General features: G+C 40.5%; 1 protein-coding gene across 9 annotated transcripts in view; it reads right to left on the bottom strand.

The window, feature by feature from the left end:
- Positions 1-27677, bottom strand: part of fray (oxidative stress responsive kinase frayed) — a 522696-nt gene that overhangs the window by 33675 nt on the left and 461344 nt on the right. For 6 of the 9 annotated variants that reach the window (XM_076192630.1, XM_076192629.1, XM_076192636.1 and 3 more), the window contains 3 exons: positions 17184-17312; positions 9691-10326; positions 3727-3974 (listed from right to left, as the gene is read on the bottom strand). In XM_076192630.1, coding sequence (XP_076048745.1) covers positions 3727-3974; positions 9691-10326; positions 17184-17312 — 1013 coding nt within the window. The remainder of the gene's footprint in view (positions 1-3726; positions 3975-9690; positions 10327-17183; positions 17313-27677) is intronic. The other 3 variants (XM_076192634.1, XM_076192631.1, XM_076192637.1) reach the window with 1 other exon arrangement.

Here is a 27677-nt window from a genome sequence, read left to right as displayed (position 1 = left end):
AACAATACTTCCTTCATGGTGTACTGGTTGTGAATTGGAAGTGCGTTTCTTAGTTGTGGGTTTGAAACCAGTTCTCTCTGATTCACAGCAGTGAATGTTATCTGCCCCAACAGTCCAAAAGAACATGGTAAAGGTGATGACTTTGGTTGCAACCTCATACATTCTAGCATAAGCTCACCTTACTCCCTTCACTCTAGCAACACCTATTGGCTAAATAAAATAATCTGGTATTAAGTACAATAATACCTATATGAAGCATCGACAAAAAAGGCTAATCAATACGATCCAAACCCCTTATGGTGATGCAACCTTAATACAGCAGTCTAGCATCAGTCTGAATGAAACCTATACAGGTTTCCTTTGACAAAAGGATTGACCAGAATGCCAGAAAACTGATGAGAAAACTGTGTATAAAGGTAGTTTGTAGTTTAAGTTGTGAGCCAAACTATCTAGAGCTTTAGGTATATCATACACAAGAGAGAACAGCTGCCAAGAACACAAAAAATATTTAGACAAATTAGAGCTGTGACTGACTCAAAACATATTAGTACCAGCATCTCCAAAATTGGTCACACTATTTACATACATATAGCAAGGGCTCTTTCCCCCTTACAAGGGAGGTAGCCAAAGTCAAAAGGCATAACTGCACTCCCACCCATTCCAGTCCCATTCACCCTCCCTCCCTCTCATCTTGGCTCCTCATGGATGATCCATTGCCCTGGGTTAGAAGAAATGCAGCAAGACAAAGCACATTCACAGCAAGACTACTTCACTTAATCAGTGATTCCCCCTCACCATCCTCTCATGCAGACACATTAAGACAGGGAGAAATCCCTTCAGGCCGTGTTAAAATATCATTCACACAAAACCATTCCCTTCCATTCATCACAGTATCATCCATACACAGCCATTCTTCACTCACCCCTATCTTCTGCCTTCTCCCTTCCTTCCTCAACAGACATCACCCTTTTGCTCTACACCCTTTTCACCCCATCCATCCATATCATCCTCAGCTGTCCCATCATGTTCAATCCATCCACCTCTGCCTTCCACACTTCTTTTACTCATCTTTCTTCTCTCATTCTTTCTATGTGTCCAAACTATTCCAATACTCTTTCATCAACCCTATCTCCCATATCCTTTTCCACCCCCACTCTTCCTCACCTTCTCATTTCTCGCTCTATCCAACCTTGTAACCCCTGCCATACTCATCAGACATTTCATCTCAAACACATTTAAACTCTTCCTCTCTCATGTTCCATGTTTCTGCCCCATACAGTGCTGTTGGCATAATTACTCCCTTCATACAATCTCCTCTTGGCATCTATTCCCAAATATCTATTTCTCATTACATTTTTTAATCCCCCAAGGCACTTACTTCCCTCAATCTACAATTTACCTCCACTTCCATTCGTCCCTTTCCAGCCACATACAACCCCAAGTACTTAGAGCTAGCCACTTCCTTCAGCCTCTCTCCTTTAAGACTCACTTCCAAATTGCTGCCATCCTCTCCCTTTCTACATCTCATAATCTTACTTTTACCCACATTTACCTTTCACTTTCTCCTCTTGCACATCTTCCTAAACTTCATCACCAACTTCCTTAATCCCTTCTCTGATCCTGTCACTAGCATAGTGTTGTCAGCAAATAACAACTGGCTTACCTCCCACTTTTCTCCATTTTCTTTACTTATCTGGTCATTACCCTCACATTTACCTCCTGCACACTCTATCCCTGGCGCAGTTCCACCTTTACCTCAAACTACTCATCCTCTCCATTTCTAATTCTAACACAGGCTCTACTACTCTTGTAAAAACTCTTGACTGCCATTAACAGCTTTCCTCTGATTCCATATATCCACAAAACCTACAATGATGCCTTCCTGTCTACCCTGTCGCTTTTTCCAAATCCATAAAGGCCCCAAAAACATTCTAAATCTTTGCTAAAGCTTTCTCACATATCTGTCTTACCACAAAAAATCTAATCTACACAATCCCTACCCTTCCCAAACCCACAGTTCCTCAGCAATTACTTTCTCTGTTCCTCTCCTAATCTTCTCAATCAAACCCTCCCATAAGCCTTTCCAACTACACTCAACAAACTGATCCCTCTGAAACTACTACACCCACATGTCCCCTTTTCCCTCATAAAGTGAAACTATACAGGCACTCCTCCAGTAGTCTACTTTACCTTAGACACACATTAAAAAACCTCACCTGTCAGTCCACCATCACTGTACCTCCCTTCTTCAGACACTTCATATGACACCCATCTAACACAGGTGCCTTACCTGCTCTCATCATTTCAATAACTGCTTGCACCTTTTGTTTTCATATTATCCTCCATTTTCCTTTTCCCTCACTGTCATTTTCTTGGTGCCTCACATTGCAACCACCATTCCCTCCCTATCTTCCTCCACTTTTAGCAACTCCCTAAAATACTCTGCCCATCTTCCCTTTACTGCCACCTATTCTGTTATCATTTCTCCATCTGCACCTTTTACATTTCTTCTCTACTTGATTCATCTTCCCTTCCTCTCTTAATTCCTTCCAAAACATCTTTTTATTACTTTTGATTTTTTTTGTCATGCTCTTCCCCCATTTTACATCTGCCCTCCTTTTTGCCTCCTTTATCCTTTGTAAAGTGGAACTATACAAGCACTCCTCCAGTTCTCTGGCACATTTTCTTCCCTTAGACACACATTCAACAACCTCATTAGCCAATCCACTATAACTGTTCCTACTTTCCTCAGACACTCAACATGACAACCATCCAATCTTCTGGATTGGCTTTACCACTTTCATTACTTATAAAAATGTAAAACAAATGACCACCTCCACTTAACAACACATCTATTCTATATACCAAAGGCTTTTTCCCCCTTATAAGGAAGGTAGACAATCATGGCATGCACCCACTCCCACCCATTCCACTCCTATCCACCACCCACACATACAAAAAAATAATATATACTCAGATCACAAAACAAGAATGGATCGAGTCCCAAACTCCATACTCCACCACTCCCCTAGACATCAGCCTAACAGCCAAATCTTGAAATCACTCCCACAAGAGGCAAAAACCACACTGGCATAACTGTATTCAGACCTTTCACACTGAAACAGCACCTGATCACAGAATCAAACTGCCTAAGTTGTAATCACCATATATGTGACACAGAACATTTCATCCAACAATACCTTCTCCTAGAGTAATTTGTGGCTCAATCTAATGGCTGTTGCTGGTTACCTGGAGGCCATGGGTCTCTTGCAAGAGAGACCTGTGACAAAGAATTTACTGATATTTTATACATATCACATATCACTCAATACTCCAACAACCACCCCCACACATAAGCCCCAGAGAAAAGACCCTCCCACACCTGACAAAAACCACATTAGCATGTCTGTGCTCAGGACATCATCCAGTATTAAAGCATTGCCAACACAGAATAGGCTTGGCAACAGATTCAAATTGCCCCAGATGCATCCACTGCAGAGGACACTAACAACCCTCAGACAACAACACATCTTCCCTGAGTGACTTGTGTTTCTGTCTCAAGGCTGTTGCTGGTTACCCGCTGGCTGCGGATCTTCTGCAAAAGACCAGGGGCAACCTTACCTAATTATAATCATGGGATTAAATCAAGAAAGTGACCTTAACTTGGGGGAACTCTGGTGATCCTTCTTTGAGATAATTATAACTGGAAACCATACGCAACCATACCTGACCCTGAGCACCAAATTGATAGGTTCCTTATCCAGCCTTTCTCCCATGATCAACTGTTGCTGATCCATTTCCTGAGCCTGCATGGGCTGCATGCCAATGGCCTGCCCTTGACCCATCATCTGACCCAGCATAGCCTCCTGAGGTATGGCCATCCCTGCTGCAGGCATTGCAAGTCCTGGCTGAAGTATGATTCCACCCTGTTGAAGGCCCATCATTGGCATGCCAACAGGTGGGACCATGTTTATCTGCAAACCAAAACAATAACAATGGATTTATAAATATACACTTACATACCATATATAGCCAAGCTTGTACACACACATTATATATATATATATATTTAGGGATGGAATGGGTGGGAATGGTTTTATGCCTTTTTCTTTTTGGCTACCTCCCTTGTAAGGGGAAAAAAAGCCTTGGTGTATGTATGTATATACGTATATATATATTTTGGAAGTAGGCCGTTAATAATGCATGCGTTGTTAAAGTCAACAGCTGAGATAGCATTATTCTGTTTATAGAATATAATTTCTATGTTACGCACTAATGTGCGGTCGTCTGGATGCAGATTTCTGAGTAGAGTACTGAAGTCCATGGTGTTTTCCTCTAGACGTCTTTCGGCTCTAATTAGCCATCTTCAGGAGGTGTTGTCAGGTTGAATTGTTGACAGAGAATGACGCGGTTTGATCGTGTGTCGGTATATATCTGGCACTCCGCTCTCCGCCAATATATACCGCCACACGATCAAACCGCGTCATTCTCTGTCAACAATTCAACCAGACAACACCTCCTGAAGATGGCTAATTAGAGCCGAAAGACGTCTAGAGGAAAACGCCATGGACTTCAGTACTCTACTCAGAAATCTGCATCCAGACGACTGCACATTAGTGCGTAACATAGAAAAGTATATATATATATACATATATATATATATATACATATACCAAGGCTTTTCCCCCCATACAAGGGAGGTAGCCAAAAAGGAAAAGGCATAAAATCATTCCCACCCATTCCATCCCTGAATACACTCCACACCCCTCCACCCTCCCTCTCATCTTAGCACCTCCTGGATGATGGGTCATCCCTGCATCTTGTCCACTGCACTGGGTCAGAAGCAGTGTCACAAGACACAGCACATCCACAGCAAGGCCGCTTCATTAAATCAGTGACCTCCCTCTCCGTCCCCCCATGCATAAAAGGAGAAGACTGGGAGAAATCCCTTCGGGCTGCGTCAAAATTTGCTCACACATACTACCTCACCCCTCATCCCCCCGCCCATTCCACCTCATGCATCACAACATCATCCATATACAACCATTCTCCATTCACCCGTCTTCTATCCTCTCCCGTCCTTCCTCAACAGACATTCCCCTCTTCCCCAAAGCCCCCTTCACCCCATCCATCCACCTCATCCTAAGACGTCCCTTCATGTTCACTCCCTCCACATCTGCCTTCCATACCTCTTTTACTAGTCTTTCTTCACTCATTCTTTCCATGTGTCCAAACCATACTAATACTCTTTCATCAACCCTATCTCCCAACTCCCTTTCCAGCCCTGTTCTCCTCCTCACCTCCTCATTTCTCACTCTATCCAGCCTAGTAACCCCCATCATACTTCTCAGACACCTCATCTCAAACACATTCAAACTCCTTCTCTCTTCCCTTATGTTCCATGTTTCTGCCCCATACAGTGCTGTTGGCACATCACTCCTTCATATAGTCTCCTCTTAGCATTCATTCCCAACTGTCTATTCCTCATTACACTTTTTAATCCACCAAAGCATTTACTCGCTTCTCTCAATCTACATTCTACCTCCACCTCCACCATACAATGGAAGAGCATACTGAAAAAATGCCTTTTGCTCCACACCTATGTGAGATGATAGGAATAGACAGTTAAATGAAAAGATAAAAACAAGTGAACAAAAAAATTGGCAGGCATTCCAGCATATTGCTTAGGTGTTTATCTAAATGAATAGTAAAACTTTGAACTGTACTATATTACATTGCCTCTGCAGGATGTTTATTCCAATTATTGACTACACAGCTGCCAAAATTATTCCTATCCACTTCTAAATTATGCCCTGAAAGCTTGATATTGTCAATTTGCTTTAAAATCTATGCTTTTTTTTTAGGGAAAATAGATTTATATGTTTTAGAAAAGGGAGAGGGCAAGAGAGTGTGAATGGTGATTGATTGTGAGTGGATGGTAAATTGTCATGGCCTAAAGGGATTTCTATCTCTCCATGTCTTCTTTGTATTATCTGTGAGTAGTCAAGAGGGGAGGGTCACTATGTAATGAAGCAGTGGGGGTAAATAAGTTTTATCTGTCAGGCTCTGCTGTGGAGGTACTGTGTCTTGTTGCATTGTTTCTGAACCAAGTAATGGTTGGGGGCATAGATGGATCTTTATCCATAAAGAACTAAGTTGAAAGGGAAAACAAATGAATAAAAGGGTGTTGGTCTGGTGTGGAATGGGTGAAGGGTGGGTGCATGCCTTGGTTGGCCACCTCCCTTATATGGAAGAAAAGGCCTTTCAATATAATTATGCACAGTACTCGTCAAAAGTATGTAACCCCTACCCCTTGCGGCCACATATTTGTGTTGAAAAAAGGAAGGCATTTTCTGAGGTGGAGTAATGTATATAGAATGTAACTGGCAACACCCTACTGTCACACTGGGCCAACAGAATGGAATGTGAGGGAGAACCCAGCCAGTTGCTCCCACATTGCCGTGGGAAGAGCATTTACAGGTAATCCCTCTCTTCAGGACCTTGCCTTTTTTCACACTTTCTTCATTTCCCTTGGGTCTGCATGGCACCTACAATGGATTTAACTAAAGTGGTAATTGTCCAAGTCATTGGATTAAAGAAATTAGTGGAATGTTGAAGGTGACTGAGTCCAAAATCAAGAGATACATGATGTGATTTTGGGAGGGAGGAGGGCTGGAGATCCCATCCCAGTAACTTGGTATAGGGGATCCTAAGAAGGCTTCTCCTTCAGAGATTTTGCTTTTGTTAGTGGATTTGACTCTAAAGTATGCTTTATGATATTCAAAACCATTGGAGAAGTCTTCTTAGGATGCCTTATCCTATGTTTCTGGGATATCTCCAGCCCTCTTCCTTCCCAAAATCGCACCATGTATCTCTTGACTTTGGTCTTAGGTACCTTTAACATTTTACTGATTTCTTTAGTTCCATGGTTTGCCTTCTTTATCCAATGACTTGGGCAATTATATCTTTAATTCTTTGGTTGGAGCCATGGTAACAATACAGAACCGATGGAAATGAAGAAAACCAGTGTGAAAAAAGGCAAGATTTTGAGAGGGGTTTACTTGTAAATGCTCTTCCCACATCAGTGTGGGAGTGACTGGCTGAGTTCTCCCTCACATTCCACTCTGTTGGACCAGTGTGACAGCAGGGAGTTGCCAGATACATTCTATCCTCATAATTTCACCTCAGAAAATGCCTTCCTATTTTCGTCATGAATAAACGGCCGCATGGAGTAGGGGTCACATACTTTTGACGAGTACTGTACATATGTATATACATATAATCATCAAAAGGTCTTTCCCTCTTATTCAGTGGCTGGCTGTATCAAAGCATACACACATCGCCTATCCCACACCAACCCGAAAACCCATCTATTGTCTCTCCTATCTTAGCCCTTTGTGGATAAAGGATCACCCATGTCCCCCACATATTGCTTGGGTCAAAGGCAATGCAGCAAGACACAGCACCTCCACAGCAGGGCCCAACAACTGACACTGATTTATCCCTACTGCTTCTTTACATGGTGACCTTCCCCTCCTCATCTGCTAAAAAAATTTACACAACAGACAAAATGAAATTTGATCAGGCCACATCAATTTCTCGTCTATTCACAACCACTCGCCACTCACATCTACCTCTAACCCTCTCCCTTCCCAGCCCTCTTGCACACAATGTTGTTTCACCTCAATCATCCAACTTTCTTAGTCTTCCCCTTAAGTTTACTCTATCCACCTCAGCCTTCCGTACTCTTTTTGCTAGTGACACCTTGCATAAGGACATTCAGCAGTGATTAACAAAACTAAAATAATTAGAGTTTTAACCAATGCAATAATTATGAATAATGACCCAGTTTTAAGAATGGGAATAAAGGCTTGATGTACATACATATATGAAGGGCTATGTCCCCCTTACAAGGGAGGTAGCAAAATTCAAAAGGCATAATTCTACTTCCACCAATTTCATCCCCACCCACTTCACCCCCATTTATCACCCCTCCATCTCTCCCTCTAATCTTGGCACCTCCTGGATGACAGGTAATCCCTACATCTAGCCCATCACCCTGGGTCAGAAGCAATGCAGCAAGACACAGCACATCCATAGCAAGGCTGCTTCATTTAATCAGCGACCCCATACCTCTATGTCCCTTCATGCAGAAAAGGAGAAGATGGTGAGAAATCCCTTCGGGCTGTGTCAAAATATCATTCACACATAACCACTCCCTAACCCTCTCCTCCCCCACCCACTTCCTTCCATTCATCACATCATCCATATACAACCATTCTCCACTCAACCCTATTTTTTTGTCTTCTCCCTTTCTTTCTCAAAGACCCTTTTATCCCATATATCCATCTCGTCCTCAGTTGTCCCCTTATGTTTGCTCCATCCACCTCTGCCTTCCACACTTCTTTTACTAATTTTTCTTCACTCATTCTTTCCATGTGTCCAAACCATCCCAATACTCTTTCATCAATCCTATTTCCCAACTCCTTTTCCACCCTCACTCTCCTCCTCACCTTGTTTCTCACTCTATCCAGCCTAGTAACCCTTACCATACTTCTTAGACATTTCATCTCAAACACATTTGGAAAAAGTAAAAATAGAATATTGGGACAATATAAAATTGGTACAAAGGAATTTTAAAAAGTCAACTTGGAAAGGGACCTAAGACTAACTATCAGCAATGACATGTCACCAGACAAACATATCAACAGAATAGTTGGAAAACTTTCAATTTACTAAGATCAATGAAAGTGACCTTTGACTACTTGGATGAAGAATTGGTGAAGAAAATATTAGTTACATTGATAAGACCAAGATTGGAGTACGCTGTGACACTATGGACACCCAGTACTAAAAAGAACATGAAGAAATTAGAAAGAATTCAAAGAGCAATAACAAAGATGGCACCAACACTCCAAATTGACATATGAACAAAGATTAGCCAAACTCAAACTATCAACCCTAGAACAAAGAAGAGAAAGAGGAGATCTACTAACCATCTACAGAATTATGAAAGGGATAAAAGAAAAACAAGAGGACATGAAAAGAAACTTAAAAAGGATAGTTACAGAAGAGATCTGAAAAAGAATAGCTTCCCACACAGAGTTGTAGATATCTGGAACACAGTGAATGAGAAACAGTGAGTGCAAAAACTATACATGAATTTAAGATCAAACTGGATGCTGAAAGATACAAAAGTGGGTCCCTACAAACATAGCTCTCTTCCCATAAAATACAACTAGGTAAATACATCTAAACTCTTCCTCTCTTCTGCTTCATGTTTCTGCTCTATACAATGCTGTCAGCACAATCAGCCCTTCATACAATCTCCTATTGGCATCCATTCCAAAATGTCATTTCTTATTACACTTTTTAATACCTAAAGACACTTGCTTCTCTCAATCTACAAGCTACCTCCATTCTCCCCTTTCCTGCCACTTCCTTCAACCTCTCCCCTTTAATACTTCCAAATTGCTGCCATCTTCTCCCCTTGTACATCTCATCACCTTACTTTTACCCACATTTACCTTCAACTTTCTCCTCTCGCACACCTTCCAAAACTCTGTCACTAACTTGCTTAATCCCCACTCTGATCTTGTCACAAGCAGTGTTGTCAGCAAACAACAACTGGCATATTTCCCACTTTTCTTCATTTTTTTAACCATCTACAATCTCTCTTGAAGAACCCACCTGCTGCTGCTGCTGCATGCCTGGAGTCATCATAGTAGGCGCCATTATCAGAGGCTGCTGTGAGGGCTGAGTTGGCTGCACCATTTGCTGTGGCATCTGCTGCATCATGTTATGAGGTACTGACTGCTGCATAAGCTGCTGTGGCTGAGGAGGAATTACAACACTCTGTGGGACTTGCTGCGGAACTTGCTGTGGCATTTGTTGTGGAACTTGCTGTGGCATTTGCTGTGGAATCTGCTGTGACATTTGTTGTGGAACTTGCTGTGGTACTTGCTGTGGCATTTGCTGTGACAATTGTAGTGGAATCTGTGATGGAATCTGCTGTGGAACCTGTTGTGAAACCTGCTGTGGAACCGATTGTGATACTTGTGAAATCTGTTGGGACTGTGGAATTTGCTGTACTGGTTGTTGTGGTAACGGCTGTTGTTGCATAGGTGACTGCGATGGTTGAGGTGATGGTTGAGGTGCAGGTTCTTGAATTTTAGGTTGTGTAGGTAACTGTTTTTGCTGTTGCTGTGGTGCACTATTTTGACGTGAAACGGATTTCTTATTATCATTTTGTTCTTTATTATTTTCCTGTTTATCTCTATTATTGTCTCCAGCACTTTCCCAACTACAGGTTGATGCTTTATCAGACTGAAATGAAAAAGAAAAAAGAAAATCCAATAAATAAATCAATTAATAAAATATCATACAAGAATAGAAACTTTTATTGTATGTCTTAAAAGCCTTGAGCTTGATAATGAAATCTGAAACATGAAGAAGGCTGAGGGAATGCAATTGAATGTTTTAGATATATAAAGTTAATACATACTGGTTCAGGAAATATAATTGTTACATGAATAGATTAAGAAATGTGGGGGTGAAGCTGAGAACTGAAGAGGAAACAACTGTTGGATTGGGTTGAACAAAATGCTAGGGGGGTTTGAGCATATGTAGATAATATATAAAGACTAGCACAGATTGTGGATACCAATATTGGATGCAGTAAGTTTGACAGAAAGACTGAGAATGAGATGGATAGATAGTATTAAAGGCAGGGTTGGGTCCAAGTACATGTATTTATACCTATATCAAAAGTACTTGAAAAATACCTAGTACATTCAAGTACAAACAAGTATATCATATCTAATCAAAAGGTATATACTATGCATAGATTCTAGTGAACTTTGTGATGATACTATTGAGTAAATGCACTTATCTCTTATTTTCAATGATAAAACTACTGGATGTATTATTAATTAGTATAAGGGGCAAGTCTCAATGCCCTGATACTTACCCTTACATTTGCATCAAATTTAGTTTTATTACTGACATGAGAAATATATGGATAGCTTTTTGCATATGCAGTGTAGGAAATATTAATTATTCAAGTTATTCTCAAGTGGTGTGTGGAACAAGGACGGGAGGAAATAGAAGGAAGGGTAGTGAGTGGTGGGATGGGGAAACAAAGAAGGTTATAGAAGAGAAGAAGCAAGCTTTCACAGATTGGTTACAAAATAAGACGAGGGAGTCATGAGAGGTGAAAAGAGAAGAGAAGTAAAGAACAAGGTAAAGGAGGCAAAGAGGAGAGCAGATGTGAAATGGGCTAAGAATATGACAGAAAATTTTGAAAGTAATAAAAAAATGCTTTGGAAAGAAATTAAGAGAGGAAGAAGAGGCGAATCAAGTAGAGAAGAAAAGGTAAAAGGTGCAGATGGAGAGATGATAATGGAAGAGAAGGCAGTAAGGGGAAGATGGGCAGAGTATTTTAGGGTGTTGCTACATGTGAAGGAGGATAGGGAGGGAAAGATAGTTGCAGTGGGAAGTGCTAAGAAAATGACCGTGATGAGTGAGGAAAATGAAGGAGAAATAAGGAAGGATGAAGTCAAGGCAGTTGTTAAGATGATGAGAGCAGGTGAGGCACCTGGTCTGGATAAATGCTATGCAGACTGTCTAAAAAAAAGGAGGTACAGTGATGGTGGACTGACTGGTGAGGTTATTTAATGTTTGCTGGAGAGAGGGTAGAGTGCCAGAGGACTGGAGGAGTGCCTGTATTTACAAGAGTAGTAGAGCATGTGTCAGGATTAGAAATGGAGAGAGTGAGTGATTCGAGGCAAAGGTTGGACTTCGTTGGAGATGTGTTATGTTGCCCTGGCTGTTAAACTTATACATGGATGGGGTGGTGCAAAAGGTAAATGCAAGGGTGGTAGGTCAGGGATTGGAGATGTTTCAAGAAAATGGAGAAAAGTTGGTGAGCCGGCTGTTGTTTGTGGACGACACTGCGCTTGTAGCAGGATCAGAGGAGGGATTGAGGAAGTTGATGACAAAGTTTGGGAGAGTGTGTGAAAGAAGAAAGTTGAAGATAAATGTGGGTAAAAGTAAGGTGATGAGATGTACAAGGGGTGAAAGTGGCAGCACACTGGAAGCGAGAATTAAGGGAGAGCGACTGGAGGAAGCGGATAGTTTTAGATACTTGGGTGTGAATGTGGCAGGAAAGGGTGGAGTGGAGGTGGAGGTAGAATGTAAATTGAGAGAAGTGAGTAAATGCCTTGGTGGATTAAAAAGTGTAATGAGGAAAAGACATTTGGGAATGGAGGCTTAGAGGAGATTGTATGAAGGAGTGATTGTGCCAACAGCATTTTATGGGGCAGAAACATGGAACATAAGAGAGGAAGAGAGGAGTTTTAAAGTTTTGAGATGAGGTGTCCGAGAAGTATGATGGGGATTACTAGGCTGGATAGTGTGAGAAATGAGGTGAGCAGAACATGGGTGGTAAGGGAGTTGGGAGATAGGGTGGATGAAAGAGTGTTGGGATGGTTTGGATATGTGGAAAGAATGAGTGAAGAAAGACTAGTAAAAGAGGTATGGAAGGCAGATGTGGAGGAAATGAACATGAAGGGGCGACCTAGGATGAGATGGATGGATGGATGGGGTGAAAGGGGTTTTGGGGAAGAGGGGAATGTCTGTTGAGGAAGGATGGGAGAGGACAGAAGACAGGGGTGAATGGAGAATGGTTATATATGGATGATGTTGTGATGCATGAGGTGGAATGGGTGGGGGGATGGGGGGTGAGGTATGTGAGAAAAATTTGACACAGAGCGAAGGGATTTCTCCCTGTCTTCTCCTTTTCTGCATGAGGGGACGGAGAGGGGGGGTTGCCAATTTAATGAAACAGCCTTGCTGTGGATGTACTGTGTCTTGCGACACCACCTCTGAACCAGGGCAGTGGACAAGATGCAGGGATGACCCGTCATCCAGGAGGTGCCAAGATAAGAGGGAGGGTAGAGGGTGGAGGGGAGTGGAGTGTATTAGGGATGGAATGGGTGAGAATGGTTTTCATGCCTTTTTTCTTTTTGGCTACCTCCCTGGTAAGGGGGAAAAAGCCAATAATTTTCCTTGTATTCCACCTATTGCTTCAATTTTTCTTAGTAGTTTTTTGTATGGTACTTTGTCAAAAGCCTTTTGTAGGTCCAGGAAGGCACAATCTGCCCAGCCATCTCTTTCTTGTATTATGTCTAGCAATCTTGAGTAAATGCTTATTATGTTTGTAGTACATGAATCTTCCACTTCTAAATACAAATTGGTTGGGGTTTAATATTTTGTTCTTTTTCAAGCGAGTCCATTTGTTTTTAATAACCTTTTCACATATTTTTGCAATTGTGCTTGTAAGGGATACTGGTCTATAATTTGTTGGATTTTCTTTATTTCCTCACTTGTATATTGGTACAATATTAAAAATTTCCCAGTCTTGTGGTACTTTCCCTTCTTTGAGTGAGAGGTCAATTATTTTCTGTATTTTGTCTGTGAGTTCGTCTAGTCATTCTTTTAATATCCAGTTCACTATTCTGTCTGGTCCATGTGACTTTCTGACATCGAGTTTCTTTATTTGGTCCCTTATTTCTTTCTGTGTCACCCTTATTTCTTTCAATTTAGGGGATCCTTCCTAGTGACTATCATCCCACAATTGTGAGCTTTCAATTGTAAAAACAGATTTGAAGTGTCTGGTCATTACTTCAGCCATTTCTACATCTTCTGTGTATTCTTGATTTCCTTCATGCAGTTTTATTATTTCAAGTTTGTCTTTTAATTTCTCGTTTACACATCTGTAAAATAGTTTAGGTTGATCTTTGCATTTTGCTATTATATATTTCTTATAGTTTCTTTTTTCCTCTCTTCATATGTCTACGTATTCATTTCTCAGTTTAATGTATGTTTGCCATTTAGTCTCTTTTTTTTTATCTCTTTTCCAAGCTTTGTCTCTTCTATCATTAGCATCGCTACACTTTTTATCATACCAGCACTTTATGTACTCCCTTTTCTGTTTCTGCTTAGGCATATTTTGTCTGTTCCCTCTTTATATATTTCTTTGAAAATGTTCCATTTCTCTTCCGTCTTTGTTTCATCATTTGCAAATTTTTCCCAACAGGCATCTTTTTTTTTTTTTTTCTAAGTTTTACAAAATCAGTTTTATTGTACATCAATCTTCTTTCTCTGTGTTTCTAATTCCTTCTTACCACATAATGTTCCTTAAATTCGATCTTCATTATTATGTGGTCTCTCTTCCCAATTGGTGTTTTATAATTTATTTCTTCCACTATTTCTGGTTCAGAGGGGAATATCAAATCTAGTCTCGATGGTTCTTCATTTTGCCTAAATCTAGTATTTTCTTTAACCCATTGCGTCAATGTGTAATCTATGGTCATACCCAGTAGGACATTTCCCCAGAGTTCATCTCCACCTCCCATTGTCAATTCTTCCCAATTTATTTCCTTTGCGTTAAAGTCACCCATAATTACTATATTTTCTCCATATTTCAGTGTCTCAGTTAATTCATTCTTTGTGTCTTCTAGTAATTTTGAGTGTTCGCTGTCAGTCCAGGTCTTAGTTTTTGGTGGCACATAAACAACTATAACCCTTCTACTTTTCACACTGCTGTTTTTTACTTTAACTGTGATTAATTCCACATTATCTTTTCCTTCTGTTGCCTTTATTATATTTAGGTCCTTTCTAGTCAATATCATGACTCCTCCCCCCTGTGTCTGTCTGTCCTATTTTTCAACCAAATTTTGTATAATCCTTGTCCCACCATACTTGATTACTGTATAGGACCTTTCAGTTTTGTCTCTGCAATTCCCATTATGTCAGGTTTCTCTATTGACAGTCATTCAATTCATTTAATCCTGAAATCATACTGTCCATAGTTGTATATGCTACTTTTAATTTTTTCTTCTTTTCTCTTTTTTGGTTTAAGTTTCCATTTTTCTGATGTACCATTTTCTCAGTCTCTAAAAAAAAAATCGTTTTTTCCGGCTCTGTTCTTTTCTCGTTTTTTTTTTTTTTTTCCCTTGGCCTCACTTCTCAGTTCCCTATATTTCTCTAATTCCTCAGCATTCATTTTTTTTATCCATATATTTTTGTATTTTTCACTATTTGCTAGTTTTGCCGGTTTTGATAATACTTCTGCTATCATTTGTGTTAGTTTGATTTTCATTGGTCTGTAATCTTTTTCTTTTGAGTATATACCCATCCTGTGTACGTCATTGATTTCTGTATCTAGATTTTGTCCTTCTTGGACCGCTTTTAGAATCTCCTTCGCAATTTCTTTCTCTTCCTTTTCCCTTTGGTATTTGTGTACATTGTGTTTTTCATTTATACCATAAACCACAATGCATTTCTTTTTGTCCACTGTCTCTCTCACCCAATTTTCCTTCTCTTTGATCACCTTGATCACTGTTTCCTTTGCATTCTCTTCTACCTGCTGCTGTACTATTTCTGTGAATGATAAGTTATTACTTTCGCGTTCCTTTTTCCACTTTTTTTTTTATTTCATTTAGATCAGTCTCTTTGATTGATTCTTCCATTTTTTCTGTTACTGCTTTCAATTGTTCTTTTACCTCTTTCTTCAGTTCATCACTTGTATTCCTAACCTCGTTTTCCTTTCCTTCATTTTCTCTTTTTATTGCACTTAGTTCACTTTTTAGTTCATTTAATTCCCTTAGTATTACCTCATTTGTTGTATGTAGGTTGGTTACTTCTAGTTGCAAAGCTTTGTAGTCTAATCTTAAATTGATCACTTCATCTGCTAAGTTGTTAATTTCTCTGTTTTGTATGGCTCTGCTAATCCTAAAATCTCTCTGTGTCCAAGGTTTTCTCCATTGTTTCCTCTTGCTTCCTAAACCCCAAGAAATACTCATCACTTATGTACCTGCTGGTCGCTTTGGGAGTGTTGTTTAAGCATGTTTTTTTCCTGCGTATTACCCCCCACAGGGACTCAATCCTGGATTCGTCCAGTCCTCTCTTCATTGGTTCGTTGATTCTTCCTTCTTCTTTATTGCTTTCCATTTTGTATTAAACTATTTACTCAAGAAGTGGATCGGATACAAACCCTGGCAGTCCCACGAAAATATATTGTTACTCTCCGCAATACCAACAAGGCGTTTTTCCTGGTGTAGCAGTACTCATCAATGTGTATATACAGAAACTACCAACATTTGTGTTTTATGAATCTGTGACAGGATTTTTTTTTTATCACAGAAAGTACTTGTACTTAATTACAATGGCATGTACTTGGACTTAAATACATTGAAAAATAACTGTATTTGTACTTGAAAAATACCCAGGTACTTGGACTTCAACTTAAGTAGTCACCTGTACTTGGACCCAACCCTGATTAAAGGGGTCTTTGAATGCATATTAAATGTCTGCCAAACTGGAAAGTCTTTGAATGCACATTAAATGTCTGCCAAACTGGAAAGAAAGTGTAAAAGATGGGAGTGAATGGATGATGGGATGATGTAGCCCAAAGGGTTGCTCCTCTCATCAGCTTCAAAACTATTAATATAAAAACTACCTTCAAACTGATTAAAGGTACTGCATTGCAAAATACAAGTGAACCTATCAAATACTGCCTTAAGTTTTTTTGACAAAAAAATTGCAGTTCCACAGCAGCTGGCCATAATCCTCAAATCCTCCCATAACTTTCTCGGGGAATACACATGATACTACTGTGCTGTACAAGTATGACAATGTTTTTATATTGCTGACTACTAAGAAAGTAAGAGGAGATGAACACATGCTGGCTGTCAGGTCTCCATATGCAAAAAAAGTGGCAGAAAAATAGCAGATGGTGATAAACCTTGGGGCTGGTCTACAGAGAGCTGTACTTCTTGTTAAGGGCAAAGGTGTTGATTATACATTTCTTAAGATGAATAATGAGATGATCATCCACTTCATCCCACATGTATCCACCCAATGTTGGTATCAAACAAGAATAACCATGACCCTAAATTCATGCAACTTCAATTCTTATATCCGTGCAACTTACATCTTCATATCCATGCAACTTTGATCTTTTATATCCATGCAACTTAGACCTTTATATCCATGCAACTATGCTAATTTCTTTAATAACTACTTCACCTACTTTTCAAATATGGGCCTGTATGCAAAACTTTAATCTGGAATCAAGTATGACCTTAAATTAAAACAAAACAAGAAATATTGATGCTAACCTCATGCAGATGAGATCTCACCTCTTCATTCTTATCATCTTTTTCATCTTCTTCATCACTAGACCAAACCCAATCTCCACTCTGTGTTCGATGCAATCGACCAGAAGTTCCGGGCTGCCTTGTGCGATTCTAGGAACACAGAAAATTCAAACACATACTACTAGAAGTATTTCTAATATCAAGAAGAAAAGACAACTATAATTCCTAAATACAACAAATGATAACAGCAGCTTGAACTAATTTTTTTTCAAACAATTCTCAAAATTAAATAAACAAGTAAATGGATCATACATACATATACCAACAGCTTTTTCCCCCTTACAAGGGAGATAAAAAATAATGGCATAAAATCCACTCCCGCCCATTTCATCCCCACATACTCCACTCCCATTCACTGCCCTCCCTCTCTCTTATCTTGGCTCCTCCTGGATGATGGGTCATCCCTGCATCTTGCCTATTGCCCTGGGTTAGAAGCAATGTAGCAAGACATAGTACATCCACAGCAAGGCCACTTTATTTAATCAGTGATCCCCCCTCTCTGTCCCCTCATGCAGAAAAAGAGAGGACTGGGGAGAAATCCCTTCAGGCTGTGTCAAAATATCATTCACACATACTTCCCTACCCCACCATCACAGCATCATCCATACACAACCATTCTCCACTCACCCCTATCTTCTGTCTTCTCCCTTCCTTCCTCAACGGACATTCCCCTTTTTCCCAAAGCCCCTTTTACCCCATCCATTCCTCTCATCCTTGGTTGCCCCTTCATGTTCACTCTTTCCACCTCTGCCTTCCACATCTCTTTTACTAAACTTTCTTCACTAATTTTTTCCATGTGTCCAAACTATCCCAATACTCCTTCATCAACCCTATCTCCCAACTCCCTTTCCACCCCTGCTCTCCTCCTCACCTCTTGTTTCTCACTCTAACAAGCCTAGTAACCCCTATCATACTTGTCATCTCAAACATATTTAAACTCCTCTCTTATGTTCCATGTTTTTGCCCCATACAGTGCTGTGAGCACAAGCACCTTTCTGTTAAATGTCAAAGAAATCCTTTTCTCAGAGAGGGCTAGGATGGTGCCTCTTTATGATGGACTGTTTGAAACATGGAAAAAAAAAATTAATTATATAATAATAATGAATATGAAAAGTAAACTGATAATACATATATATATATATATATATATATATATATATATATATATATATATTATATATATATATATATATATATATATATATATGATGATTATTCATTGTGACAGATTTGGGGGCTGAGAGGAAACAGAATCACAAGCTTTGAGTTTTATTACCAACATTTCGACACTGGTCTTTTTCAAGTTAGTACCTACCTTGAAAAAGACCAGAGTATTGAAACTGTAATGAAACTCAAAGCTCTTCTCGTGTTTCCGTTTCCTCTCTGTCCTCAAATATATAAATATAAATATATATATATATATATACACATTATATATATATATATATATATATATATATACAATATACATACACATACCAGCAGCTTTTTCCCCCTTGCAAAGGAAAGTAGCCAAAGTCAAAGGCATAAAATCCACTCCCACCCATTTCATCCCCACATACTCCACTCCCAATCACTACCCTTCCCTCTCTCTTATCTTGGCTCCTGGATAACGGGTCATCCTTGCCTCTCGCCCACTGCCCTGGGTTAGAAGCAATGTAGGAAGACACAGTGCATCCACAGCAAGGCTGCTTCATTTAATCAGCAGCCACCCTCTCTGTCCCCTTATGCAGAAATAGGGAAGACGAGGAGAAAATCCTTTTAGGCTGCATCAAAATATCATTCACACATACTCCCTCACCCCCTCCCTTCCATTCATCACAGTATCATCTGTATGCAACCATTCTCCATTTACCCTTATCTTCTGTCTTCTCCATTTCTCAACAGACATCCACCTCTTTCCCAACATCCCTTTAACCCCATCCATCTACCTCAACCTTGGACGCCCCCTCATGTACACTCCTCCCACCTCTGCCTTCAATATTCTATTACCAATTATTTTTCACTCATTCTTTCCATGTGTCCAAACCATCTCAATACCCTTTCATCAATCCTATCTCTCAAATCCTTTTCCACCCCCACTCTCCTCACCTTGTTCCTCAAACTATCAAGCCTAGTAACCCTATTACTCTCAGGCATTTCATCTCAAACACTTTTAAACTCTTCTTCTCTCATGTTGGCACAATCACCTCTTCATACTCTTAGCATCCATTCCCAAATACCAAGAAAAGAGGGAGTGGGGTGAATGGGAATGGAGTATGTGGGGATGGAATGGGTGGGAGTGGATTTTATGCCTTTGTTTTTTGGCTACCTCACTCATTAGGGGGAAAGAGCCTTTGGTGTATATATGTATGTGTATATATATAAATATTGTATACATATATGTTGGGAGATAGGGTTGATGAAAGAGTACTGGGATGGTTTAAACACATGGAAAGAACAAGTTAAGGATTGTTGTTGTTGTCGTTCCCTAGACTGTCTGTCCGAGCAGTCCCGTCTCCCCAACGAAGGCCACAGCCGAAACTGGGTTTTCCCACAAATCCTTTATAGAGTGTATGTTGTGTTGTTTGCGTGCATGATTGTGTATAATGCAGTCTTCCATTATGTGTTGTATGGTATGGGGTGAAGTGTTACATCCTGGGCAGCTGTTCACAACACGGTCGTCCAGCCTCTTCTGGTAGCTTAGAAGTGCTGGGTGGTGACCGCATCGCAGTCTGGCCAAGTGGACTCTGTCCTTTCGTGGGAGAGAGGATTCAGAAGGGTGGATATCAGGGGGTCTGGCATGCAGCAGTGTGTTGTCTTTCAGTGTGTTAATGGAGCGGTGAGTGATATGATTATGAATATGTTTCCGGAGGCTGGTATTTGGTGGTTGTGGAGGAAGAGAAGAGAGTATCTGTGCGTAATAAAGGTCTTTGGGTGTAGTTTTAATGTTTCTTGGTGTGTGTGGGTGTTCTGCTATGTAGTGTAGCGGGTGTGATGTGTTTGTGGTGGCTGCAGCAAGTGTTTGTGTGCCTCTCATGTCGAGGTGGTCCTTGACTTTGAGGACTTTTGTTTCATGGTGTAAATGAAACAACAACAACAACGACTTTTGTTTCATGGTGTAAATGAAACAACAACAACAACAACAACAAGTTAAGGAAGATTAGTAAAAGATGTGTGGAAGGCAGAGGTGGAAGGAGTGACCATAAGGGGCGACCATGGACGAAATGGATGGATGGGGTAAAAGGGACATTGGGGGATGTCTGTAGAGACAGAAAGGGAGAGGACAGAGGATAGGGATGAATGGAGGATGGTTGTGTATGGATGATGCTGTGATGTATGGGAGTGGAAGTGTGTGTGTATTTTGATGTAGCCTGGAGGGATTTATCCCAGTCTTCTCTTTTTCTGCATGAGGGGTCGGAGAGGTGGGGGGGTTGCTGATTAAATGAGGCAGCCCTGATGTGGATGTGCTGTGTCTTGCTGCATTGCTTCTGACCCTGGGTAGTGGGCAAAATGCAGGGATAACCCATCACCCAGGAGGAACCCCCCCAAAAAAGGTGAAGGGAGGAATGGTGAATGGGAATGGAGTATATGAGGTTGAAATGGGTGGGAGTGGATATGTGCTTTTGATTTTGGGTAACTCCCTTGTAAGGGGGGAAAAAGCCCTTGGTGTATGTATGTTTAGATTATGTGATTTTGGAATAACACGAGGAAAAGAACCTAGTCATTTTTTCAAATTACATGGATTATTTAGACTAACATGATGTAAAAAATCAAGTAAGCAATAGTAAAACTTAACTGTTTATGAGATTTTTACATTATGTGATTCCTTCAGGAACGTATCCCTTGCATAAATCATGAAATCCCTGTGTATATATATATCCCTGTCTGGGGTATTGGATGCATGTTCTTGTGGCTAAGTAGCATACAGCTGATACTTTAGGGTCTATATTGGGTGCCCCTACAGACCAGAGCCACATATCATTTTGTCTGTGATAGAGGAAATCTCTGTCCTTAGAGAAATTATGATACTTTATTATTATACTGAGGTCTGTCCCTATTTTATGCTGTCCCCACACCCCTTGTTACTTTTCTGTACCATTTCTCTGAATATTCATTTCCTTTTTTTTTTGCCAAACCCTATGGTGGGGGAAAAGAATACTGTCACCAAGTCTTCTCACTTGAGTTGTACGAGGCAACAAAAGACGGAATGGGGATAGGACAAGGCATCCTTCTCCCTGTAGCCCCAAAGAGGACATTCCTAAAAAAAGTAAAGGCATAAGAGAGTCTAGGAGTTTTCCAATCAGTACCATATGGTTTATGTCTCTTAATGTGCGTGGATGTGGTACAGATGAGAGTAAAAGGGAAGAGATAGGCAGTATGTTTGTGAGAAGAAAGATGGATGTGTTGGCATTGAGCAAAAAAAGAGAAGGGGCTGAAGTGAAGAGATAGGTAAGCATGTAATGAAGTGGAAGGTGGTTTCTTCAAGGTTAATGTGAATGAGGGTGAAACTGGGAAGGGAGATGTGGGTTTTTGTAAGTGCATATGGGCCTGGTAGTGAGAAGAGTGTAGATGAAAAGGAGACTTTTTGGATGTATCTAAATGAGTGCATAGAGGGATTAAGGCAAAATGTCCATGTAGTGGTATTGGGAGACCTTAATGCTAGGGTAGGAAATGAACCAATAGATGGAGTGGTTGGGAAGTGTGGAGTTCCAGGAAAGAATCATAGTGGAGAGTTGATGGTGATGTGTCTCGAGAGTTGATGATAGCAAATACAGTGTTTAGGAAGAAAGTCAAGCATAAGTACACATGGGAGAGGGTGGTGAATGGAAGGCTGGTAGAGTGTTAATAGACTATATAGTGGTAACCAGGAGTATAATAGGAAGAGAGGATGTACATGTTCTAAGGAGAGTGGGGGAATATCTGATCATTTTTTGGTGGAAGGTAAGTTGAGAGTGAAGGATAGATGGAGAAGCAAAAGGACAGAAATTAGGGAGGGGCTTAACCTCTTCACTCTGGGGCACGTCGCATGTCTGGCAGCATTAGCTGCCCGATGTGTGATGTTACATCATAATAATTGCATTATAAAAAATAAAGTCAGTGCTCAATCGTTCGTTCTCTTTCACCCGTGAATTTTGATAACCATAGAAAATATGATGAAGCCAGTTTAGAGAGAATGGAGGTTATGTAGGTACGACTACAATAAATATAATCAAGACGCCAACGTCGGCATCATCGCGTACCCACTTGCTCCTCATGACGCTTATGTAGGCATCACTGTATGGAAGTGGTTAAAGTGAACTGCTTAAATGAGAAGGAAAATGAGAGGGAATATACAAAAAAGTTGAGAGAGGAGTAGTAGGGAGTGAAGGATAGAATAGAACTAGGGGTGGAGGAATGGGGATGGTTCAAGGAGGGAGTCACAAGGTGTGCAAAGATGGTGTGTGGAACAAGGACAGGAGGAAATAGAAGGAAGGATAGTGAGTGGTGGGATGAGGAAGCAAAGAAGGTTGTAGAAGAGAGGAGCGCTTTTACAGATTGGTTACAACATAGGACAAGGGAATCATATGAGAGGTACAAAGAAAAGAGAAGAGAACTAAAGAATAAGATATGAGAGGCAAAGAGGAGAGCAGATGTGAAAAGGGGTAAGAGTATGACAGAAAAATTTGAGAGTAATAAAAAAATATTTTGGAAAGAAATTAAGAGGAAGAGGAGCCAAACTGAGAAGAAAAGGTAAAAGGTGCAGATGGAGGGATGATAAAGGAAGAGAAGGCAGTAAGAGGAAGATGGGCAGAGTATTTTTGGGGGTTGCTAAATGTGAAGGAGGATAGGGAGGGAAAGGTGGTTACAGTGGGAAGTGCAAAGAAAATGATGGTGATGAGTGAAGAAAATGTAGAAGAAATAAGGAAAGATGAAGTGAAAGCAGTTGTTAAGATGATGAGAGCAGGTAAGGCATCTGGGTTGGATGGATGTCATGCAGAATGTCTGAAAAAAGGAGGTACAGTGTTGGTGGACTGGCTGGTGAGGTTATTTAATGTTTGTTTCAGAGAAGGTACATTGCCAGAGGACTGGAGGAGTTCCTGTATAGTTCCACATTACAAGGGAAAAGGGGAGAAGTGTGAGTGTAGTAGTTTCTGAGGGATCAGTTTGTTAAGTGTAGTTGGGAAGGCTTATGGGAGGGTCTTGAATGAGAGGATTATAAAAGGAACAAAGGGAGTAATTGGTAAGGAACACTGTGGGTCTAGGACAGGTAGGGGTTGTGTAAATCAGATTTTTGTAGTAAGACAGATATGTGAGAAAGCTATAGGAAAAGGTAAAGATGTTTTTTTTTGGCTTTTCTGGGCTTGGAAAAGGCTTCTGACAGGGTAGACAGGAAGGCACTGTAGGAGGTATTGCAGATATATGAGATAGGAGGAAAGCTTTTAAGAGCTGTCAAGAGTTTTTACGAGAGTAGTAGACCTTGTGTTAGGATTAGAAAGGGAAAGAGTGAGTGACCTGAGGTAAAGGTGGGACTTCATCTGGGATGTGTTATGTTGCCCTGGCTGTTCAATTTATACATGGATGGGGTGGTGTGGGAGGCAAATGCAAGGGTAGTGGGTCAGGGATTGGAGATGGTTAAAGAAAATGGAGAAAAGTGGGAGATAAGCCAGTTGTTGTTTGCTGACGACACTGCGCTTGTAGCAGGATCAGAGGAGGCATTGAGGAAGTTAGTGACAGAGTTTGGGAAGGTGTGTGAAAGAAGGAAGTTAAAGATGTGGGTAAAAGGTGATGAAATGTACAAGGGGAGAAAGTGGCAGCAGACTGGAGGTGAGTATTAAGGGAGAGAGACTGGAGGAAGTGGATATTTTTAGATATTTGGGTGTGACTGTGGTGGGAAAGGGAGTAGAGAGAGTAGTGTCTGAAAAAGAGAAAGAGAAGAGAGAGATAGAATGTGGTAGGAGAGAGAGAGGCAGAGAAAAAGAGAGAGGGAGGAGATACAGAGAGGAGAGAGAGGAGAGAGAGAAAGGAGAGAAAGAGGGAGGAGAGAGGGAAAGGGGGAGGAGAAAGTGAGAGGGAAAGAGGGAGGAGAGAGGGAGAAAAGGGAAAAAGAGAGAAAGGGAGATAAAAAGATAAAGCGGGAGAGAGTCCACCTTGACTCGTATACATCCATGAGAAGCTAAGATGAGGGAGAGGAAAGGGTGTTGGATTGGAGTGGAATGTGTGGGAGTAGGTGTGTGCCTTTGACTTGGCTAACTCCCTTATAAGGGGGAAAAAGCTCTTGGTGTATGTGTATGTATGTATATATATATATATATATATATATATATATAATGTATATATATATGTATACATATATATATATGTAATATGTATATATATACTGCAAATGTATATATATATATATATATATATAATGTATATATATATATATATATATAATGTATATATATAATGTATATATGTATATATATACTGCAAATGTATATATGTATACATATATATGTATATATATACTTCAAATGTATATATATATATATATACACACACCAAGGGCTTTTTTCCCCCTTTGTAAGGGGTTAGCCAACTCAAAATACACATACCCACTCCTATCCACCACTCTTTCCTCCCTCTCCCCCTCATATATGTGCATGCATACATAAATATATATACATTCATACATATATTAAAGGCTTTTTCCCCCTTACAAGGAAGGTAGCCAAAAAACAAAGGTATAAAATCCACTTCCACCCATTCCATCCCCACATACTCCACTCCCATTCAACCCCCTCCCTCCCTCTTATCTTGGTTCCTCCTGGATGATGGGCAGCCCTGTATCTTGTCCACTGCCCTGGGTCAGAAGAAGTGTCGCAAGACACAGCACATCCACAGCAAGGGCCCTTCATTAAATTGGCAACCCCCACCCCCCTCTCCATCCCCTCATGCAGAAAAAGAGGAGGGGAGAAATCCCTTTCGGCTGCATCAAATTATTTTTCACACACTCCCTCAACCCCTAATCCCTCACCAACTCCCTTTGATGCATCACAACATCATCCATACACAACCATTCTCCAATAACCCATATCTTCTGTCTTCTCCCGTCCTTCCTGAACAGACATTACCCTCTTTCCCAATGCCCCTTTTACCCCCATCCATTCCTCTCATCCTTGGTCGCCCCCTCTTGTTCACTCCTTCTACCTCTGCCTTCCACACCTCTTTTACTAATCTTTCTTCACTCATTTCTTCCACTCACTCTCACTATGTTGGTTGTCAGGCTGGATGGCCCTTCACCGCTTTCACTATGCCTCTCCAGATGGTTCTATCCTCTGTCAATTCTTTCCAGTCCTCTCTTAGTGCCACTCTCTTCATATCCTTCTTTACTCCATCCATCCACCTGTACCTGGGTCTCCCTACTGGTCGTCTGCCTTCTACTCCTCCTTCCACCACCTTCCTTGGTAGTTTGTCTGCCTCCATTCGGACACAGTGTCCAGCCCACCTTGCTCTTCTTCCCTGTATTTCATCCTGAATGTACAGTTGTCCGGTCTGATCTCTAATTTCCCTGTTATGTCTTTGTCTCCATTTCCCTTCTTCTTCATCATATACTAGGCCGAGGATTCTTCTCAGGATATGGTTTTAAAGTTTTCCAGTCTCTTCTCCCTTTCTTTCAATACAGGACTGTTGGTTTTATTACAATGTTATATGTTCTTATCGTAGTTCTTCTGCTGATGGTCCGACTCTTCATTACAGGTGCCAGGGCATGGTAACATCGGTTTCCTACAGCTATTTGTTTGTTTATTTCTATGTCCAATTAATTTTTCTCACTGACAATGGATTCCAGGTACTTGAACTTATCCACTTTCTTCACCCTTTGTGATCCAACTTACTCTTCTCCTGGTGTATAATTGCCATTTCTACTTAGTTTCATAATTTCAGTTTTCTGCTCATTGCATTTTAGGCCTATCTGTTCTGCTGTTCTCTGGAATACTGTAAAGATCTCGTTAATTTCCTCCACAGTCTCGGCCACCACATCCACATCATCGGCATAAGCGAGGTGGGTTATCTGACCATTGGATAACTTAGCTCCACCTGGATGGTTGGTAATCTGCCTGACTGCTTTCTCCAGTGCAAGATTAAATAGTAAAGGTGACAGCATACATCCCTGCCTAAGGCCACTGTGTATATTGAAACTTTCTGTATCTTTCCTTCCAACTCTTACTGTACATCTGCTTCCTATGCAGCACATTTTAATGAGGGATAATAATTTAGCTGGAATATTCAGTTCTGCCATTATGTGCCACATTGATGGTCTGTGCACACTATCATATGCTTGTTTGAAATCTATAAATAGCTGGAATAGGGTCGTACCATATTTGTAATATTTCTCCATTAGTTGGCAGACTGTGTGAATATGATCTGTAGTTGATCTGTTTCACCCAAATCCACACTGATCCCCCAACTCCTGTTCTGTGTATGGTTTAAGCAGCTTCATTAGAAGTCGTGTGTATACTTTGTATAACACACATAGTAGGCTTATCTCCCTATGATTGGCACACTCTAGTTTACTTCCTTTCTTATAAATTGGAATAATTATCCCCTTTTGCCATTTTGTTGGTAATTTTTCCTTATTCCATATTACTTTTATTAATTCATAAATCTCTTTTTCCAGGACTTTCCCACTATTTTTTAGTAGTCCTGCTGGTACTTCATCATAGCCTGGAGCTTTTCCATTTTTTAATTCCTTTATGACCATCTTTATTTCAGCTAATGTTGGTTCTTCAATGGGATCTGTATTTATTACTTGTGCAGCCTGGATTGGGTGAGCCAGGTCCGGTCTGTTTAGCAACTCATAAAAGTACTGCTGCCACTGTTCCATGACTTCGTTTTCTCCATATAGCATATCTCCACCTGGTCCTTTAATCATCCAATTTCTAACTTGAAAACCTTTCTTTACAGCTCTCAGCTTTTTACGGTGTTCTTTCACTCTATACACTCGTTTATATTACTTTCTATTTCATCTGGTTCTCTATCCAGATCCTCCCATTTCTTCTGTCTACATAATCTCTTGGCACTCCTACTCTCTCAAGTTTTCTGCTAATCTTAAGTCTGATGGGTTTTGCATTAGGTTTTCTCTAATTTTTCTGCCTTCTTTAGATGTCTCCTTACATTCTTCATCCTACCAATGGTTTCTTCTAACTGGTGTTATGTATCCTACATACTCCTCAGCAGCTTTATGTACAACCTCTTCAATTTTCTTTAGTTTGTAGTCTATATCCTCTTCCTCCTCATCTTCAATTAGATTTACCACATCGAAACTGTTTTGCATTTCCATCTGATATTCCTTTTGCACCTCTTGTATCTTTAGCCTGTCCACATTGTATCTCTTGGTTCTGTTTTGTGGGGTTTTCTTTGTTGTTAATTTTGCCTTCATTTTTCCTATTACCAAATTATGAACACTCTCACAGTCTGCTCCCCTGTAGGATCATATATCATGTAATGCAT

Source organism: Oratosquilla oratoria, chromosome 11, assembly GCF_046742065.1.
Source record: "Oratosquilla oratoria isolate Oo_2021 chromosome 11, ASM4674206v1, whole genome shotgun sequence".
Taxonomy (NCBI): Eukaryota; Metazoa; Arthropoda; class Malacostraca; order Stomatopoda; family Squillidae; genus Oratosquilla; species Oratosquilla oratoria.
The sequence above is the reverse complement of the archived record's forward strand: the minus strand, read 5'-3'. Positions and strand labels throughout refer to the sequence as shown.